The 21620-nt window shown below is 36.3% G+C and overlaps 2 protein-coding genes and 2 long non-coding RNA genes across 9 annotated transcripts in view; 1 reads left to right on the forward strand and 3 right to left on the reverse strand.

Annotated features, from left to right (window-relative positions):
* LOC6652379 (amphiphysin) overlaps nt 1–5130 on the reverse strand; it is a 39675-nt gene extending 34545 nt beyond the window's left edge. For 2 of the 3 annotated variants that reach the window (XM_023181069.2, XM_015176512.3), the window contains exon 1: nt 4401–5130. In XM_023181069.2, coding sequence (XP_023036837.1) covers nt 4401–4469 — 69 coding nt within the window. In that variant the 5' untranslated portion in view covers nt 4470–5130. The remainder of the gene's footprint in view (nt 1–4400) is intronic. The other variant, XM_002074551.4, reaches the window with a different exon arrangement.
* A 959-nt stretch (nt 5131–6089) lies between these two features.
* On the reverse strand, nt 6090–6290 carry LOC124459963. Its single transcript, XR_006953921.1, has 2 exons — nt 6259–6290; nt 6090–6142 (listed from the first exon to the last, which is right to left on the reverse strand). It is a non-coding gene; the product is annotated as an uncharacterized LOC124459963 (long non-coding RNA).
* Nucleotides 6291–7297: 1007 nt separating this feature from the next.
* Nucleotides 7298–8526, reverse strand: LOC124459962. The gene is made up of 2 exons (XR_006953920.1): nt 8366–8526; nt 7298–8099 (listed from the first exon to the last, which is right to left on the reverse strand). It is a non-coding gene; the product is annotated as an uncharacterized LOC124459962 (long non-coding RNA).
* A 90-nt stretch (nt 8527–8616) lies between these two features.
* The window catches only part of LOC6652378 (paired amphipathic helix protein Sin3a), an 18156-nt gene continuing 5152 nt past the window's right edge, over nt 8617–21620 (forward strand). Inside the window, exons 1-10 of one of the 4 annotated variants that reach the window (XM_023181021.2) lie at nt 8617–8855; nt 12912–13753; nt 13813–15164; nt 15235–16856; nt 17037–17349; nt 17420–17795; nt 18894–19435; nt 19501–19830; nt 20472–20678; nt 20743–20985. In XM_023181021.2, coding sequence (XP_023036789.1) covers nt 13318–13753; nt 13813–15164; nt 15235–16856; nt 17037–17349; nt 17420–17795; nt 18894–19435; nt 19501–19830; nt 20472–20678; nt 20743–20985 — 5421 coding nt within the window. In that variant the 5' untranslated portion in view covers nt 8617–8855; nt 12912–13317. Of the gene's footprint in view, nt 8856–12911; nt 13754–13812; nt 15165–15234; nt 16857–17036; nt 17350–17419; nt 17796–18893; nt 19436–19500; nt 19831–20471; nt 20679–20742; nt 20986–21620 lie in introns of those variants that run through there. The other 3 variants (XM_023181023.2, XM_023181022.2, XM_023181024.2) reach the window with 3 other exon arrangements.

Here is a 21620-nt window from a genome sequence, read left to right on the forward strand (position 1 = left end):
ATGTCACCTCTTTCCCACTTTTTTCAAATTTATGGTTATTTTATTTTTGCATACTAACATGACAACCATCCATACCGCTCGGGTTGTAAAACAGTGGATTAAAGACCAAAACGTCAAATTCAGGAGATATACGAAGGGAGAAGGCAATTTAGTGCCTCTGAAACCCAATTAAAAAAGCCTGGTCAACAAATGAAAGTAAACAATTTTGTGGTTCTTTTCATATGTTCGAAATAATTAAGAACTAGGGTGGGCATTCGAAACACTAAATAATTTTCAAACAGTGTCCTTTAATATTTAAGTTACTCGATGCAGTTCACTTTCTTTGAATTTCCTACCACGTGCTTGACATGTAACTGCCCCCGCCTACTGCGGTCGATACACGGAAAGCCGTTATAAAACCCATTTTATTCGCGCTCGCGAGTATGATATTGACATAAAATAATCGGCAATCGGCTCAGTAGGTTCTGAATGCATAGCGGATGTAGGTACTTACACAACATTTTTATACATATAGATTATTAATGTATAGGATATAGTTGTAAACTATCAACCTAACTATGTTTTACAAGCACTGGCAACTAAGACCTTTGGCTTAGACGAAAACTACATCCATACACTACCCTGGGATTGGAACCCGGATCCTCGTTGTTCAGTTGACTAAATGACTGGGCCACTTAGACAACTCATATACCATGGACTGCATTTTGTTTGTTTTAGTGGTCAAACAAATTCAGTTAGGCCAAAAAAAAACCAGAGGGCCGGGGCTAACTTCGACCGCGTCAACCCTTGCAACTTTTTTGGTAACTCTTTCCTTACCTATAGCCATTAAAGTAGAAAAACGTTTTATCTAAAAAGGCTAATATTGCGAAAGAACGGCCTACAATCTTAGCATAGGAAAGAACGAAGATATTGATCAAAGTCACTGTTTTCCTCCGATCGTTTCTATGGGAGCTATATGATATAGTTACCCGATCCTTATCAAATTTGGCACAGTCATTAACAGATATTATTAAACTGACAAATAATTAATTTGATAGCAATCGCATTAAAAGTAACGGAGTTATTGATAAAAGTCACTGTTTTCGAAAGATCGTTCCTATGGGAGCTATATGATATAGTCACCCGATCTTGATCAAACTTGGCATAGTAGTTTATATCTGTAATTAACTCACCAATATTAAATTTCACGACAATAGCTAAGAAAATAAAGAAGTCATTGAGAAAAGTCACTGTTCGTGACTTTGCCATTTGTATGGGAGCTATATGATATAGTGATCCGATCCGGCTAAATCCGAGATATACAACGCCTGCAGTATATACAAGCCTACATGCAAAGTTTCAGCTCTGTAGCTCCTACGGTCTAGGAGGAGTTTGCGTTGATCCAGACGGACGGACGGACGGACGGACATGACTATTTGAACTCGTCTCGTCGTGATGATCAAGAATATATATACTTTATATGGTCGGAGATGCTTCCTTCTATGCGTTGCACACTTTTGACCAAAATTAATATACCTTTTTGGCAAGGGTATAAAAATTAATGCGCTTTGTTTCTAAAAAATAATACAAATAATATACAAATTAAATTAGCAACACAGAAAATTAACTGTTTGACAAATTATTGATTTTAGCTCTCTAGCTCGGTGTTTCCCCAATTGTTACTCTCTTCGCTATTTCGACGTGCAGCTTTAACTTGATCATTTAAAGCAGGGGTAGGCACCCATAATGTGCGGGCAGTTTTCTTCGGCATTTGATCGTTTTGCAATCTGTGTGCATCCCGAAGTCAACACGAAGAGGACTTGAGAACGTAAAAACAGAATTAGTCTGTTGCAGCTTTTCGACGCGAGCGTGTCTCTGTCGCTTTGCTGGATAGCTGCACATGAAAAAATTAATTGTGGGGTTGTTTTCCCTATATATTTTTTGTATCAAATCGACGGGTTCGCTCGTTTGAGCGACTGAAGCAAATATTGGTCACTTTTCATTTTGCGAAGTGTAAAGCACACAAATACATTGACAATTTTCGTTGACTTTGTGCCTACCTTTGATTTAAAGATTGTAGTTAAAGGAAAGCAGATGACCCTCACTGAAAAATCCAAAATTATCGTATAGGCTGAAGAAAATGTGTCGAATCATGCAACAGCGGTTGAAACTAATTTCAATGAAATTACCGGTCGAAGCTATTTTAAAAAATATCGTTAGAAGGACAAATTGGGAAGAAAGGATCAGGCAGGAAAAATTACATAAGCGAACGATAGAATCGTGTTATTATAAAATATCAAAGAAGCCAACTTCGAGTTGTGCAGTCATTGTCCATAATATTTTTACATGTTTTAAATGTTTCTTTGGTAAGACAATTAATGACTGCACCGTCCGACAGAGGACATGACTTAGATTATCATGCTGATCAAGAATATATATACTTTATGGGGTCGGAAACGTCTCCTTCATAATAAGTTATTTAGTTTAATATACATATTATACTATTAGAAACAAATACATTTTCAATCGTAGTCGATTCACATTACATTGGATAATTCAAAGATTCATTTGGACGAGCTAACCTACTCTTTCTATTTCTAAATTTACCTAGTAGATAAAAAGCTCGCACGATTGCGAGCTAACAAAAAATTCCAATAAAATGTCAATCGTTCAATGCACTTTATAAAAACCAGACTGATGGGCTACCTTTGACCGTGCTGAAATTTGCATCCGCTGGCAAACTTTATTCTTACTCGTTGCACACATATGTACTTATGTACATACATATACATATATACATATATCAAAGTGGAAAAAACCTTATCAACTTAAGCTGGAGTAATACAGGTGTAAGGTTTGCTTGAGCAAAATTATTTATTAATGCTTTTTTATAGATATTTCGTTTTACATTCTAATTTACAATACTCTTTTCAAAGAAATAAAGAGTCAAAGAAAAGAACAATAAAAGATAAGTAAAAAGTTTTGGCAGCTGGGCGGTAAGTAAAAATAGCAATGTCGGCGCAATTTTTGCATAAAAGAAAACAGAAAAACTGTATCAAAAATCTCAACAAAAAATGCTAAAGTTATAAAACACAAGTTTTGTGTATAGAGAAAAGAGAAAAAACGCAGAATTTGTGAGTAAAATCTATTTAAAGATTGACTGTCAAACAGTCCGGGCAAGCCATGCGACATTTTTCAGGGATGCTGCGTCGTCCCATAGCCGTCACCACTACTCTTAGCTCTCTTTATCGTTTACCACAGAGAAAGATAGAGAAAAACTATGCAATTTTAAAAATACATAGGTATGTGTGTAAATTATATATGTATATATAATTATAAATGTTTATACCCTTGCAAAAATGGTATATTAATTTTGGTCACAAATGTGCAACGCATAGATGGAAGCGTCTTCGACCTTATAAAATATATATATTCTTGATCAGGACGACGAGACGAGTTCATATAATCATGTCCGGTTGTCCGTCTGGATCAACCCAATCTATTGCTAGACCGTTAAAGCTACAGAGTTGTATACTGCACGGGTTGTATATCTCGGATTCAGCCGGATCGGACCACTACATCATATAGCTCTCATACATAAAGCTTCGTTCTGTTCTAAGCTATCGTCATAAAAAATTAAATCTGTTAGTTTTGTATACCTATTCATTTTCAAGATCGTAGTACTGTATCATATGTACATTACTTATACATATGTACATATACATAGATATTAGACCAAGATACTGTATAATAAATATAAATAAAATGAACAATTAGGCCTTTTCCGAAGCAACAGCATTGCTTGCATTTCACCAAAACACTGCCCTGTATGTATTTAGGTATGGTAGGTCGGCGATTACAACATTTTTCCAAAGGTTTTATTCATATTTTTATTCATATTGGAATACATACATACATATCTTTATCTAAACTAGTTTGGGTCAACTTTTTTCGTTGTCACACATGTACATATTTTATTTGGTATTCCCACCCCTTTTTTTTTGAATTGACATAGCCCTGTAAATAAATGAAAGAGCAACTTTCACTTGGCCGTTAAAATTAATCGACAAACCACTGAAACAGGATCAGATGCAATCAGTTAAACAAATAATTGGACACACAATAGTTTTTTAATGTTTTACAAGTGAGCATGTTGCGGAATGTTAAGAAATTATCTTTCTTTACGTATTAAAAAATCGACTTAAAACGTAGGCTATCGCTGTTTGAAGAAAATTGATGTGCTTATTCAAGAAATCTTAAAAAAGACTTGACATCTTAGAAAGCCACACATGTATGAATGTATGTATGTATGTACATATATGGAACAATCTGGGAGAAATGTCGTACATATGTACATACATCCATATGAATGTATGCAGGTAACAATGAATGCATTGCGACAACCTTTGCCCTAAACTTACCTTTTCTTTGGCACGTCCTGCATGTTTTTGCATAGATTTGGCTAGCATTATGCCTTTATTTTCGGACATTCAAAATAGGTCTGCAGCCGAAAACGTGGGTATTATGTATACGTGTATTTTATTTTTATTTGTATTCGCAAGGGCGTATATTGTATTTACTTTATATGAGTCCACTGCTCAAAACAACAATTGACTTTTTATTTTAATTAGTTCCAGCAAACGGCCTTACTAAATTTTCACGAATTAAATGCACAGCCAGCAAGATAATTAAAACGATAATCCAAATTCTCTTCTGTTTGGACTCCTTGCACACTTGTTAGCGAATCTATTTTTACGCAGTTTCTCTATTTGTTGCTGCTCAAATACGCGTCGAAATGGCACGTAGACGAATATGTTGAAAATAAAGAGAGCAGCGCAAATGAAAAAACCTCCCAGAACAAGCAGACTTCAATAGAAAAATCAACTATGTATAAGATACACGCTCATGGCACGACCAGTCACTTAGAAAGCAAAAACTAAACTAAAATTAAAACACTTTAAACAGACGGGAGACAGACGACGACCGACTTGCGACTTGAATTATGTTTTGTTTTCCACCTACACTTTGCAAAGGGGGGTCAATTTGGTCCTTTTCGGTTTAGATCCTGAATTCCCTTTCTGTTTTGATCCAGATTTTCGCTTCTGTTTTGATCCTGGAAAAATTTTTTTTCTGCTCCTTTTCACTGGTTTTCTTTATCTGGCCACACTGACATTCAAGAGTGTGACCATAACTAAAGTGCTGAAATATAATTTGTCGATAAAATAAGGTAACGTTGAAATTTTTCAAGCGCCACCCGTCGTTATTTACGCGAAATAACTGCGAAAATTTATCGATATCGGCGTAGCAAAAACTGACGTTTACGGGATTTTAGATAATTTTAGCGACTCGGCTAATTTAATTTTAATCAATTATTGCCGACAATAAAATATTACATTGTGGCAAAACTCGCGTAAAAGTTAACCAAACAGGTTTATAATCAAGCAAACATAGAAATATTGGCTAGTTATAACGTTCCCATATGTACATACATTAATTTGCATATGTGTGAATAAGTCCATGTATATCGACAATTCGTGCGTCTGTATGTGTTAAAAAAGCAATTACCAAACCAATGCACGAGTGCAAGTTTTGCGTGCAAAGCATAAAATAAAATCTATCTCAATGCATGTATGTATGTACATATTCCTCAAGCAACTTTGCACCTCCCCCACATTGTTAGCAGCAACAAGAGTCAGAAATCCAATGCACACCTGGGACATTAGTAAAAAGCAAAAAAAATCATACATTTACATTTATGTACACACATTCATATGTAAAACTACGTAAAATACGCGAACATTCTCGTTGTGTATGTAAATTGTGTGCCCAGTGCCACCAAATTCGATATAACCTCAATTCGTGTCCACACTTTATTCGATTCAATGCTTGGCGGTAAAGACAAAAATATGCAATAATACAATAGAAACACATTTTTCCAGTGTCGTTATTCATATAATACAATGTTACTGGTGCCCAATTCATCTCATACATGTCGAAATTTGAGGTTAGAATAATAAATGGCAACTCTTCACTTTGTCATTGTTACTTCCACCATGATTTGAAGTGTTTTTAGGCATTACATTTTAAACAGAAGTATATGAATGAATCCGTTACGTTGGTGTGTGCATGTATTTATGTCTCTGCGGATTTTTTTCGTAATCGCCTAGACAGTAAAACCAAAAATATAGTTAACAATGATTTAAATAATGTTGAACAGAAAAAATATTTCAAAAATAACATCAATGACACATCCCAATTAATTGACACTCACTAACACACCTTGTCGAAACAAAGTAAAAATGAAAGAGCTCAGCTGCCAAATAGTGTTGCCAGATATGCTGAAATTTAATGCAACGGCCATAAAATTCATATGAATAAAATTCATATACATATGTACATACATATATGTATGTGTAAAGTGTGAGCTGGGTACGTATGTACATAAGGCCTCCAATTTGTTTAGGCTCTGTCTTGTGAAATTCTAATTAAAGAGTTTGTCCAATCGAGCTCTACAATTTTGGTCCAATTATGTTTGTACAATTCTTAGATACAAAAATACATGTTTTGTATGCGTTTTCTCTTAACTTTCATTGCCCCACACACACACTGATAAATAATATATTTTCTTACGCCCGCCGCTTTAAGTTTCGACTAAGTCTGGTTTTTTTTTTTTTGGTTTTGGGTTGCTGAAAACTTGAAAAACAAGTTAATACAATTTACGCGATTCGCATTTCATACACTGCAAAATATTTCGTTAGATTTTTTTCGGTGCCAAATCGTGGAACATTGTACATATATGTATTATAAATACACATTTACAGATGTATATACATACATATGTATGTATGCATATATGCAAATAAAAACTGTTCCTATATAACACGAGGAATATTTATAATTATACAAAAAGTCGTTTGGCATTTTGGTTACAACTATACATTTATACATATGTACATGCATGTCTGGAAATTTTGTGTGTCGTACATATGTATGTATGTACATATGTATGTATGTACATATAAAAAGTAACCTATGTACATACATATATAACATAACATTAATTAAACTAGTGCTTTCTATAAAAGAAAATTTTTTGGTGATTGCAAATGTATGTACATATGTACATACATATGTACGAAAGAAATACTTGTACATACATACATACATATGTACGAATGTATGTATGTACAAGTATTTCTATTCTCCATGCAGTAATCTTGTCAGTAAACAGATTTCAGTAAAATTGTCATTCGAAAAGCCTAACTTTTTGTACCCAAGGTTTTTAGGGAATGCTCTAGCAAAAAAGAAACATGCGTACTATGTTTTTCTTGTTTATTTGTTTAGACTCGGAACATTTTCTCCCTTTTTGCTGAAGTCGCCTATGTACATATGTACATATGTATGTATATGTATGTATATGTATTTTTGTTCTGGAGATGTGTAAAAACTAAAGGCTAAAAAAAAGTTAAATGTTTACACTGTTGTTTTTTTCCCCACTTTATTTTTGTGTTTCTCGCGGCGACTAATAGCTGTCATCCGTTCTTATATTTTTTCGTCTCACATGTTTGAAAAAAAAGACCGTTGTGAATGAGCAATTTGTGAGCAATCGATAATCTCTGCTAATGCTAATGCTAATGTGCCGCTGGTTGTCTAGCTTGTAAAATTGAGCACATCATTGGCCTATGCATGCATCAACATCATTTCACAGGATGTTTGAATAGATAAGAAGCACAAGGAAGACATCCAATATGGACGTGTTCTATTAGACCCAGACTTCTCCTTTGACGTTCGAGTTTCATTCTACTATTGTTTTGGTAAACTGTGTGCAGTACACACATATACATTTATACATGTGTATGTATGTTTGAATTTGTTGAGGGGAGACAATAAGAGAGGTAGATGAAATACACATACATACATATGTATGTATTTACATACATTTGTATGTACATATGTATAAAGTAGTTGCAAAGTGTAACCGTGGCAGTGTTAAAGCCTGCTAGTCCATTTGGTTTCTGAATTTTAGTTTTGTCGATTTCATTATCGTCAATTCTCGCTCACTTATATATGTAGATGTGTGGGTGTGGGCGCTCTCTTTGTCTTTCTCTCATTTCGCAGCCCTGCAATGTAAAAACAGGGTGACGTTTGATATGTTAGTTATTTAGGAACTTGCAATAGCACCCTGTTTCTTAGTTTTAGCACTCTTTGCACTTATGTATTGAAGATTACGGTAACTGAGCCGAATGGAAGCTCCTTTTTTTATTGCAATTCTAATTAAATTTTAGCTGTTGTTGGAATATTATAATAAATTAAAGTTTATACTCCACACTTTCCACCATTCGACCTCAGTATAGACACATATATACATACATATGTACAGACATACGTTTAAAAAAATGGGCCTCTTACAATGCCAATGAAAGCCAACAGCAGCAGAATTGTATACGTATGGGTTTCCATTTTTAATGCACGAGTTGCCACCCTATTTGATTTAAGCATCAATAGCAAATGAATTCCAAAGCAACACTGCGCGCGCGCTACCTCTCACTCTTTTGCACAAACACATACACACTGGCTCATATATATAAATATATATGTATGTATAGTCAGTAGATAAGTTCGCTCTCTGCCTGGTTTGGTCGTTCATTTCAATCGAAAATGTTTGCGGCGGCGTTAAGATGTACGAAAACGTTTTCTCGCCAAATTTATGTGACTATCTGTGGAAATTCAGTGAAAAAAGAAAACTGTGAAAAATTCTGTGGTCATTGCGGAAAATATTAAATATTTTATAAGCACAAATTTTCCTTAAAAAAAGGAATAAATATTTGAAAAAAAACCTCTCCGAAATCGTGGTTGTAACCAAATACGAGAAAAAGGTGAAACGTGATGTGTGAGAAAAAAGAAGAATAAAAAAAGAATGAAAGCAGTCTTGCAAGTGCAAAATACTGCGTAAAACGTGAAAGTTTCTAATGCCACACAGTCCTCAACAGTTCCAAAGCCAACGTCAGTTTATAATAATACATATACAGCCATCGATTTCTATGTGTTTGTGTTCAAATACATCTATACATACGTCCGAACTTATATACATATATGTGTACGTTTCCAAAATACACATCGGATTTTTTGATCTATTCTTTAAGCAACTCAAAAAATGTTTAAGTTAGAACACAATTTGTAAATTACCCATTTCGAAAAAAATCAGCTCTCAGTAAAAAAAAAAAGAAAAAAAAAACATGTTAAATATACGACAATTTTAGGTTAGGTCAATTTCAATTGGTTTTATATACAACCAAACACATATACATATGTACATTTGTATACATAACAATATGTACGGAGAGCGCGAGAAAGAGAACAACAAAAGAAGAGACTGGTATATCCGTACATACAAATATAGCGATGTGGGTATGGTTGTTTTCTCTCTCTCACACAGCAGCACACACACAATCTCGCTAACCCAGAAGAGAAAAGAGTCCATATACAAGTTTTTTTTTTTTCTTTTTTTTTTTTTTTTTTGTTAACATTGCTTATGAACTGACTGTATTTTTTCTTCCATCGTTCGCCGCGTTTGATGCGCCATTCGCTTTTAGAGCTGACTGGCAGATGGCTTGGCCCCAAGAATGATCGCAACTTGTTTTTATTCCTTTTTTTTTCTCGCTACTTTGATTATAGTCAGTTAGTTTTAGTTGTTTAATATTTTTGAATTGGCTATGTATGCATATAAATACTTTTTTCCCATATGTTTTGTTTGCAAAAATTTATTAATAGATCCGCCAAGAGAATGTATAAATAATGTGTTTGTGTGTGTATATGTACATTTGAATTCGTAGTGAGCGAGTAAGAGAAAGATTGAAAGTCCGAGTAACGGCAATCGAGTTTTTGCATATTTAATTATCTACGCTTGCACTCTTTTTCTGTCTACAACAAAACAGATAAGATAATATTATTTATTTACATACATACATACATATGTACTATATAGAAATTGGCAGAATGAAAAATGGAGGGAAAATTTGTGCCCACATGTCTCTCCTAAGCACACACATATGTACATGTAAGCACGCACACCTTGAACGCCCTATTTTTGTGGGGGCTTTGTGATAATGAGAGAGTGGGGCTGTGCACATACCACCGCATACATACAGAGAAATAAATACATACATACATATGTTTTTGGTATGCAATGGCGGAACAAAAAAATTGTTCAATAACATCAGAGCGTAGAAAAGAGAAAGAGAGAGGCAACCAAAAACAAAAGGGCACATTAAATTTTTATCATTTTATTAATACATATCAATATTATTGTTTTGACGCTAAACGTTTTTCTCCGAAATAATTTAAATTATTTCTTTTCGTTGCCGCGGTACAGTTTTTACTTTAAAACGGCACCTAGTTAACGTATGTTGCAAAGTACACGGTGTAGGTGGGCAGAGGATTTTTTTTTTCATCGATGTAAAGTGTTGTTACAAAAAATGCTTTCCCTTGCTTATGCGACTCTGAAATGCCCGCCAAAGTGCATATTGTTGGCCCCAAACGGGTGAAAAATAAGCAAACACATTTTGACTGGTAGCTCTCAAAACAAATTTTTATTTTCTGCCCTCTTCTCTCTATATGTTCCATGTTACTCTCATTCTTCATTTTTCTCTCTCCCAGTCTCTCTTCCTCTCATGACTTTGGTTCTTTTGCTGCAGTGAGAAGGAAAGCCAACTCTTAATACATTTATACGTACATACAGAAATGTGTGTGTGGATTCACCACCCTTTGTATTTGTAGGCTGACGGCTTTTGGCTGTTGTTGCTTCTCGTCTCTTGTAAGTTTTGTAGATACACAGAATGTGTTGTTTGAATCGCTACTTGCTCATTTAAAGCTACATATTTCGAATTGTATATATTCATATATATATATACATATTTATATATATAAATATATATGTATATATATATGTAAATATATTTATAAATATATTTATATATATAAATATGTATATATATATATAAATATGTATATATATATGTATACATATAAATATGTATATATATATGAATATATAATATTAATAATATTCGAAATATCTAGCTTTGATGAGCAAGTAGCGATTCAAACAACACACACATATATATACATATATATATACAGTTGCGAACTTAAAAATAGCACCACTTGCTGAGGTTATGTTTTCAAAGGTTTCTTGGCTTCAATTTAAGGCTCAAGGAACTTGTGAATACGTTTTTGAATGTTTCAATATTTACTATAAATCGAAGCAAAAAAAATTTTAATAATAACAAAGTTCAAAGTTTTTCAAGGATTTTCTTCAAATACTCAAAAAATACACGAAACTAAAAATAGCACCACTTGCAGTATTTGCCAAAATACAGTCATATTTCGCAGAATTACATTGTAAAAAACACATGAATAACAGTCCGTGGATCGAAGTCAATTTTAAAAGCACTAGCACTAAAAAAAATCCAAAACTTTTAAATATAATAGGTTGGGGAAAACACTGCTCTGTGCAACAGCGAAAACTCATCTAAAACCAGGTTTTTGAGAGATAATCGTATCGCTAAGTTTGAAAATTGGTTGGTAGTTCCAAGAAAGTTGTTTGCTTAAGAAGTTGGTTGCTTAATCCGAGAGAACAATAGGGATCCTTTTAAGGCTGTACGCGATCTGGAAAAGGAATTGAACATCTCGACTAGCGACGAAATAGTTCGCAAGTACTTTCGGAAGAGCAATTTTTAAGCCTGAGCCCCCAAAAAGCTTCCACTTTTGAATGCGGGACATATTGCCAATCGCCTTAAGTTTGCCAAAAATCATTAGAATTGGCCTGTCCAAAAGTAGAGACACGTGCTATGGACTGATGGAAGTAAAGTTGTCATGTATGATGGAAATGGCTCTAGAGTATACGTCTGGCGTCCACATAACTCCAAATGCACCCTGAAGACTGTTAAACATGGCGAATCCAGTGTCATGATATGGGCCTGTTTTTATTATTAAGGTGTCGGTCTAATATAGTGCGTAAATCCGTCTATGGATCAGCATGTTTATGTAATTACCTTGGAGACGGTGATGCTACCACAGGCTGAGGATAAAATGCCACTTATACGGGTCTTTCAACAGGACAACGACCCAAAGCACACCAGTAAGAAAGCCAGGCAGTGTTTCTCAGAGATTTCTCTAAATGTATTAGAGTGTTCGGCACGGTCACCAGGACTAACCCCTATTAAAAATCTGTGGTCTGACATTATAAAAGCAGTACATATTAATGAATTTTTTTTAAATTTTTTTTTTTTTCATTTTAACTAAATATTTAAAAAGTGGTGCTATTTTTAGTTTCGGGTATTTTTTGAGTATTTGAAGAAAATCCTTGAAAAACTTTCAATACGTTGGTTATTATTAAAATTTTTTTTTGCTTCCATTTATAGTAAATATTGAAACATTCAAAAACGTATTCACATGTTCCTTGAGCCTTAAATTGAAGCCAAGAAACCTTTGAAAACATAACCTCAGCAAGTGGTGCTATTTTTAAGTTCGCAGCTGTATATATGTGCAGGACCAAATTTTTTTTTAGCTGGTTGGAGGTTACCCTTAGTGCAATCTTCACTGTACATTATGCACTTATTTAAAATATGAAATATTTTTAGATCCTAAATTCTTAATTGTTAGTTACGGAAATCGATAAACCCATATCCGTGAAACAAAACTTTGTTTAAAAATCATGTTTGTAGTAAAAAAAATTGTCACTGGCAGACAAACTAACCTGGTGCTTCTAACAAAATACTTGAATTTACTTTAAATGAAATTTATGCTAAAGCTTTAAAAAAAAAGCAATGCGAACAATTATTGCAGTGGAAATGCATACATTCAAACAACAAAAATATGTTTCAGTTTTACCTTATTTTGGATTTAATCTTGAATCTTATATTTCATTCCAGAATTTTAAAATCAACATTGTACTGGAACGTTTATCTACAAAACCCCAACTCTTAAATTTTGTGGATTTGCAGCGCATATCGCGCTAGCGTTGCGAAAACCAAATGCATAGACCACATATTTTACACCAAGATCAATATCCGCGATTTGAAGAAGTGGAGTATAAGCTTCTGGCATTGAAACATTTGGAAAAACGGCGACTGCGAGCGTTAGCAGATATATATTATTGTCACATACGATCTTAAAAGAAACAATAAAAAAAAAAAAGACACGCAAGGAGCGAAAATCTAAACTAGTAATCAAAGACGGTAGGAAATCCAACAAGAGACACATCAGAAATAAAATTATAATCTTCAGTAGTAATAAGCAATAGAAAAAAACTCAACCAAACAAATACAAAACAAGAAGATGATGAAGCGCACTCGCGTTGATGAGGTGCAGTTTGGCACACGTCCTGGAGCCCCAGTTTCAGGAGGAGGACCTGGTGGTGCTGCTGCAGCCAGCGGTATTATTCCTATTTCCACCTCAGGCAGTGCCAGTTTGGGAGTCAATGCAACGAGTGTTACTATTGGTACAGTTGTACCAAGTGCACACAATGCTACAATTAGTGGAATGAGCTCCATTCATCATCGGCTTTTGACTCCACAGCATGGAGGCGCCCAGACCATAGCGTATTTGCCGTCGACCACGCCCACGGCAACGAATTTGAAGACAACCAGCTCACTTGTGGATAATCCGACCACAGGTGTGGTTGCAACTCAGGCTGCTACAATAGTAGGAGGAGGAGGTGCTGTAGTTGTCTCAACAGGAACTGCAGGAACTCAAACATTACAATTTACCACAAGTAAGCCAATAAATTCTGATACAAATTGTGTTGATTTAATAAAAACTTTCTTTTTCCAGCGTATAGCGTGGCTTCTATTCAAGCTGGAGGCCCCCTTAAAACTGGCACAGCCGATGGCAATACTGTGCAAATTCATGTTACTGGTGGTGTACCATCTTCTGGACCACTGCCGGCTAATTCGCAGAGTATATCAGGCAACCCTCAAACAGGTCAGCCCGTACGACAGCGAACAATAAGTGGCACCCAGACCCAAAGTAGTGTTGCTGCCGTAGTCAGTAATCTTTCATCAACGTCATCACAGCCGCTTCAAACTTTAAGCACCTCACAGACGCCGCCGGCGGGTCAAGCTACTCCTCCATCATCAGCAAATCCAATTAGTATAGGGAATATAACGCCACCACAAGGCGGGCAATCATCTGGCGGAGGCAGTGCCACGCCTCGCCTTAAAGTGGAAGACGCCTTGAGCTATCTCGACCAGGTCAAATATCAATATGCGGATCAGCCGCAAATATATAATAACTTTTTGGACATTATGAAGGAGTTTAAGAGTCACTGTATAGATACCCCAGGGGTAATAGAACGCGTATCCACACTTTTTAAAGGACACACAGAGTTGATATATGGCTTTAACATGTTTTTACCACCTGGGTACAAGATTGAGATTCATTCTGATGCCTTGGGTTGCTCGGTGCCAGTTGTGTCAATGCCTTCGCCACCTGGAGCACCTTCTAGTACTAGCACAGTGCATATGATAACTGGCAATAATCCACTTTCTAGTGCGGGGCATTCTTTAAAGACACCCACAGCAGCAACTGCAGCTCCATTATCTCAATCAGGTAGTGCCACTACATCAGTGACCGTAGCACAAATCCATGCAACAGGAACGGGAGCTGTTAATTTAATGACTCATGGGGGTGCATCTTTGACGCAAGCCACTATGCAAGCTTTGCAGCATCAGCAGTCTACACCCACTCAGTCGCAATCGCCAGGAGCGCCGCACGGCCATGTACACGTGAGCGTGACCAGCTCGCCTACAAGCGGCCAACCGCATACAATATCAGTATCGTCTGCGGGAGGACACAACGTGCCACAGAATTACTCTCGTGATCGTGAGCGTGCCACAATAACGCCTACAGCTGGTCAAGTAGGACACGGTGGACCTCCCGTTCCAGTAGCAACAACAACTAGTATTGTGGTGGGTGGGCCACCTACCCCCAATTCGTTAAGTGAATTAAGTCCGCATGGAGGTGGCAGTGGAACAGGAATGGGAGTAGTTGCAGCAGCAGGTAACCAGCACAATCTACATCACATACAACAGGCGCATCAATCTATTCTACTGGGTGAGACAACGGGACAACAAAATCAACCAGTGGAGTTTAATCATGCCATTACTTATGTTAACAAGATCAAGGTAAGCTAATAATTCATCCTTTCAGCTAACAGTATATATATACCTTTTACTTTTATGTTTTCCAATGAAGAACCGTTTTCAAAACCAACCGGCTAAATATAAAAAATTTCTCGAGATTCTTCATGCCTATCAAAAGGAGCAGAAAGTCATTAAGGAGGGTACTCTAAATCAGGGTAAAATGCTCACGGAACAAGAAGTGTATACACAAGTCGCCAAGCTCTTTGGACAAGATGAAGATTTGTTAAGGGAATTCGGCCAGTTTCTTCCGGACGCCACAAATCATCAATCATCAGCTGCAGCTCCGACGGGCTCAGGCGGGGGTCAATATCTCTCAAAATCGTCGGCAGCAGCTATACACAATCATCATCATGACCAACAACAGAATAAGCAACGCCCACCCACAGCCACATTAAGTGGCGGAGCTCATATTAGCATGTCATCAACAACGTCATTACCAACACCGCACAGTGGCGGATCTCCGCTTCATTTAAGTAGTGGAGCTACCCTTTCTTCTGTTGAAAATAGTGCAAATGCACATGCGGCTGCAATTGGAAATTTGTCGGCTGTTAATACAAGTGTCAGTATAAAGACCTACAACAACAATAACTCCCAGCAACAGAATCACGCGATGGGCAGCGGTTTGTCCAATAGAAATGATGTTATTTTTGATAAGGACTATAACGCTGGCTTGCCATCTGGCTTACAGCCAAATCAAAGGGCACCAGGCATTGGACATCATACCGTAAGTGGTCATCCTGTCGGTAATCTCCGCGCAGGTGGCCTTCTTTCTTACGATAAGGAGCATCGCAATAATCATCACGTACAAAAATATGTTGGGAGTCATCACCATCACGCTCAAAATCAAAGCATTGGCCAACACATGAAAAAGTCACCTATATATGGAGGAAGCGGTTTATCCAGTATAACGAATCTTGGCGATCATTCATTGGATCGTAGTTCACCTGGTGTCGGTTATGCGACGACACCGCTTCCAACTGGCACAAATTCGTTTCATTCACATCACAATCAACTTGGTTCAGGTCCCTTATCTATCTCCAGAAGGCCATTGGAAGAACATCCGGGTAGCAGTGGCGGACCCCCTCCGGCAAAAAGACCGAAACCGTATTGTCGAGATGTTAGCTTTTCGGAAGCATCGAGCAAATGCACCATTTCGGATGCTGCGTTTTTCGATAAGGTGCGCAAGGCATTACGCAGTCCAGATGTTTATGATAATTTCCTGCGATGCCTTACACTATTTAATCAAGAAATCGTTTCTAAAACGGAACTATTGGGTCTTGTATCGCCATTTTTGACGAAATTTCCCGATTTGCTGCGCTGGTTTACCGATTTTCTTGGACCCACTGTGGGAGGACCTGTTAGCGGGCTTATTGACGGTTTACCATTGGCAGCCACTCAACAGCGTCAAGGTGGCAGTAATAGTTCCAATGATCGGGCTGGTATTCATCAAAGCTCAGCCGATTATGTGCAAGATGTGGATTTGTCTTTATGCAAGCGTCTTGGGGCCTCTTATTGTGCGTTGCCTCCGTCCACAGTCCCAAAGAAATGCAGTGGCAGAACGGCATTATGCAAAGAAGTTCTTAACGATAAGTGGGTCTCATTTCCAACTTGGGCTAGTGAGGATTCCACATTTGTTACTTCCAGAAAGACCCAATTCGAGGAGACCATATACAGGTAAAAGACATATTTATATTCGTTTTCCACTTTCTTTTGTGTACTTTTTCGTTTCTATCTAAGTCTAATTTACTTTCTTGAGTTTTATATTGGTCACTTTTCTTTGATTGTTTGCTTTCTTTTTGGCTTTCATTTATTTTTGAATTAACCCAACCCCACACATATTCTAAACCTTAAAAGGAATATTCACAGAACTGAGGATGAACGCTTCGAATTGGACCTTGTAATTGAGGTCAATAGTGCTACCATTCGAGTTTTGGAGAATGTTCAGAAAAAAATGTCACGGATGTCCTCGGAAGAACTAGCCAAATTTCATTTGGATGACCATTTGGGTGGTACCTCTCAGACCATTCATCAGCGAGCCATTCACCGCATTTATGGCGACAAATCTGGTGAAATCATTCAGGGAATGAAGAAAAGCCCTTCCGTGGCTGTTCCTATCGTTCTTAAGCGCCTGAAAGTGAAAGAGGAAGAGTGGCGAGATGCTCAAAAGGTTTGCATTATCACAACAAAAAATTAATAATACCTTCTTTTTAATGGTGTTTATATTTTCCTTTAAACAGAACTTCAACAAACAATGGCGCGAACAAAATGAGAAGTATTACCTCAAATCACTGGATCATCAAGCAATTAATTTTAAGCCCAATGACATGAAGGCTCTGCGATCCAAGAGCCTGTTCAATGAAATTGAAACATTGTACGATGAACGTCATGATCAAGAGGATGATATGATGGACTCAACTGGACCACATTTAATATTGCCCTATAAAGACAAAACAATTTTGGATGATGCAGCTAATTTACTTATCCATCATGTTAAACGTCAGACCGGTATTCAAAAGCAAGAAAAGCAGAAAATCAAACAAATTATTCGACAATTTGTGCCTGATCTCTTTTATGCGCCAAGGCAGCCGCTTAGCGACGATGAGCGTGATGATGGTAAGTTATACAACAGTTATACAACAGTGGCATATCATTAGCCCTGCAAATTCAACAACTTCTGACTATATACATTATATGTTTTAAATCACCGCGCGTAAATAGTTAATACTATTTATTCGACGACTCTTATATTATATAGATTCCATAGGGATCCTTAAGAATTTTAATCACAAATGAGCGTTCTATTTTCTTAAGCTCATATTTATTGAGTCTAGAAATTCAGTTTGAATTATTTTTTAACACTAACGCTAGTTAATACAAAAATCTCTATGGGAGTGCTAACATTAAACCTAAGAAAAAAGTGCTTTGTTTTTATTAAACGTTCTTTTACATCCTCATCATGTGGAGAAATGCCAATATATGAAATAATGGAATAAAATTTAATTTACACATTGTAACTAACATGCAATTGAACTCAAAATAACAAAAAAAAAAACTAACCTCGGCCATGCCGAAGATTATATACCCTTGCAGTCCTTGCCAATAATATTTTTACAAGTTGAAAATTTTGTAGTACTCAATTCATCCATACAAACCAAACCTTCAAAGTCCCTTTTATTCGCTATACACGCAATATCTTCTTCGTCATCCATGCCCTTTGCAAACCGATTGTATGTGTGCATGCATATATATACGCATATATATGTATATGTGCGTATACAGTTTATGTTTTGGGATATAATGTTTTATATCGATTTATACCGATCAAGAATATATATACTTTATGGGGTCGAAAACGTCCCCTTCTGTACGTTACAAACATCTGACCAATTTTATAATATCCTCCGCAAGGGTATAAAAAGACGTGAAAGTAATTCCCCTTTTTGAGCCAGTTACTAATTATTAAATTGTGTTACTTTTTTTAATACCGTAAATGTTTTTGGTTTTTTTCTTTCTTTTTTCCTATTGTGTTTCATCATATTTTATATTGTAATATAACCAAATATATAACAAAACTATTGTTGATTTATACAAATTACTGTGGACACTGATCGCATCTACGTCGCATCTGATCACATATAACAACAACCAAACAAAACCAACCTATTCAATTACCACACACACATCGAATCAAAAATCGAATCGTTTTTATAGCCTTTCAATTTTTGGTAGATGACAATACAAAAGTGGACGTTGATTTGGTGCCATTGCATAGGACCTCAGAAATGTTATCGTCTACTGACATTACCTGCAACAAGGACAGCGAAAATATCTCCAGCGCAACGTCTTCGCCTGTACGAAGTTTAAGCGGCCCATCTGTGGCAGTTAAAAAAGAAGTCGGTGCGGCTATTACTGGAAAACCGATAAATGCAACGAACAATACCGCAACTGGGACCAGCTCTACAACCGATGACATTGGGCCGTCGACGTCAACGGTTGCAGTAGTAGACGATCTCGGGTGCTCAGCAACGACTTTAAACGCTAAGAGAGATTTTTTGAGTCAAAGTAGTAGAGGAGATGAGCAAACAAATACCAACATAAACTCAACATATTCTATAGTCTCCTCCTCATCTAATAGTTCACGGGAAGGTGAAGTTTCGCTTCCTGATGTTGAAGTAAAGCAAGAAAAGCATTCCGTAGAGTTGACCCACACACATCCTTCTTTGCTGCCTTTGCATGCTCAAAGTCAACATCAGGTAAGTTAATGTTGGACGTTCCAATTACTGTAATAAACAATTGTTTATTATTTACTATGTTCCAGGATGAGTCGTATTCGTTATTCTTTGCCAATAATAATTGGTATTTGTTTCTGCGTCTTCATGCGATTCTCTGTGACCGCCTGCATGCGATGTATGAACGTGCACGTCTACTGGCAATTGAGGAAGAGCGTAGTCGAGCAAATCGGCGTGAAAGCACTGCTACAGCGCTGCGGCTGAAGCCCAAGCCAGACATTCAAATGGAAGATTACTATCCCACGTTCCTTGATATGCTTAAGAATGTGCTAGACGGTAATATGGACTCGAATACGTTTGAGGATACAATGAGAGAAATGTTTGGTATCTACGCCTACATATCTTTCACGCTCGATAAGGTAGGTAGAAAGATTACACTGTGAAAGTTAAAAAAAAAAAGATACGACCAAACTCGATGGCTAGTTTTTGAAGATCATGATGGTTTCATAGTACATTTTTTGAGCAAGTTTTTTATAAAATTAGCTCTTTTTTCAAAAAGGCTTATTTTCCATCTGCTTTTATAAACTTTCTGCCTCAAAGTTTTTTAGAATTAAACAGGCTATAAATCTTGGAAAGATTTGGATACAGTTAGTTTAATATTTTTACCATATTTAAAAATGTGTATTTTAACCTCTGGTGTATATTCTGCTGCATTGAGCACAATAAAATATTATAATATGAACAAGCAAAAGAAACCATTGGACCCAGATTAAAATTTTTGACATTTTGGTCCAAAGGTCTCGAACAGCTGAAAATCTTACCAAGAGTTATAGTTGAATATTTTAGAAGTTTGGAACCAAATGAAAAGAAAACCCTTTTCGGAAATAAGGCAACTTTGATAAAAAAAACTTCCACAAAAAATGTATAAAATCATCGTGATAAAGTTAAAAAACTCATGAAGCTAAACTATCGATTTTGATCATGTCACGGCATATCATTAGCAGCATATTGGTGATTTGGGAGTATTGCTTTATTTTATTTCTATTATTGTCGTCGTTAGGTCGTTTCTAATGCTGTACGTCAGCTTCAGTATTGTGTTACTGAGAGAGCTGCTTTAGACTGTGTAGAACTTTATGCCACGGAACAGAGGCGCGGAAGCACTGGCGGTTTTTGCAGAGACGCTAACAAGTACAATGAGAAAGAGATGGTTTATCAGCGAAAGGCAGAGAATATACTTAATGAAGAAAACTGCTTTAAGGTTTACATTGTAAGTGGTCATTTGAATTAGACAACTTTATAGCTACTGTATAATTCTTGAGATTCTATTATAGTATAAAATTGATTGTCGCGTAACCATTGAACTTTTGGACTCTGAGCCTGAAGAGTTGGAGAAATCCGTTATTAAGGAACAGAAGTTCAGCAAATATGTGGAACATCTGGCAAACCCTGCCATAGAGGTTGGCGGCGCTGATGGGAGGGGCAGTAGCGCCAATATAATATCAAATGCAGTTTTAAATCTTGAAATGCCCGAAACATCTGAAATCAAAAAGGAAGAGGAGGAGGAAAACGCTGAGGTGAGTGGTAGTAATAGCAACGTAGGAAGGAGAAGCAGAGGTCACATGATGTTAAAATAATAATAGGTGTGACGCTTAGGATTTGAAAAAGGTCTAAATAAAAATAATGTGGCAAGTTCAGCAATCGAAGAAACAGATTTTTTATGATTCGTAATACTATAATTGAGTAAAACAATTGAGTAATACGTGTGATAATTAACAGCTTTTTAAATTTGTTTGATTATAATTTAGAATGTTCACACTTTTTCAGTTAGCCAAAATAATAGGTTTGATAAATTTTGAATCAAAACAGTAAAAAAATTTGTCCTTTTAGGGCACCCGGTCTTTTAATAATTGATTTTGAGGTTGTTCTCAATAGAGATTTTCTTTTGCACAAGGACGGTACCAAGCTTTGCTTTTATAACTTTTTTGTTAATAAATAAAGACACCACTTGCTTGGCACATAGCTGCATTACAATTTCCAATAAATCCTTGTGAAGGAAACCACTAGATTGCCGATGCATGGATGCCAATAAACGGTTTGTAATTATTCTTTATTTTACATTTAGGTGTGAATTGTGTCAAACGATTAAGGCATCAATAGGATTGTTTGGTTTTTATGATCTGTGTTTACGAGTTCGACACATTTCAATTGT

This window comes from Drosophila willistoni (genome assembly GCF_018902025.1).
Source record: "Drosophila willistoni isolate 14030-0811.24 chromosome 2L unlocalized genomic scaffold, UCI_dwil_1.1 Seg168, whole genome shotgun sequence".
Lineage (NCBI taxonomy): Eukaryota > Metazoa > Arthropoda > Insecta > Diptera > Drosophilidae > Drosophila > Drosophila willistoni.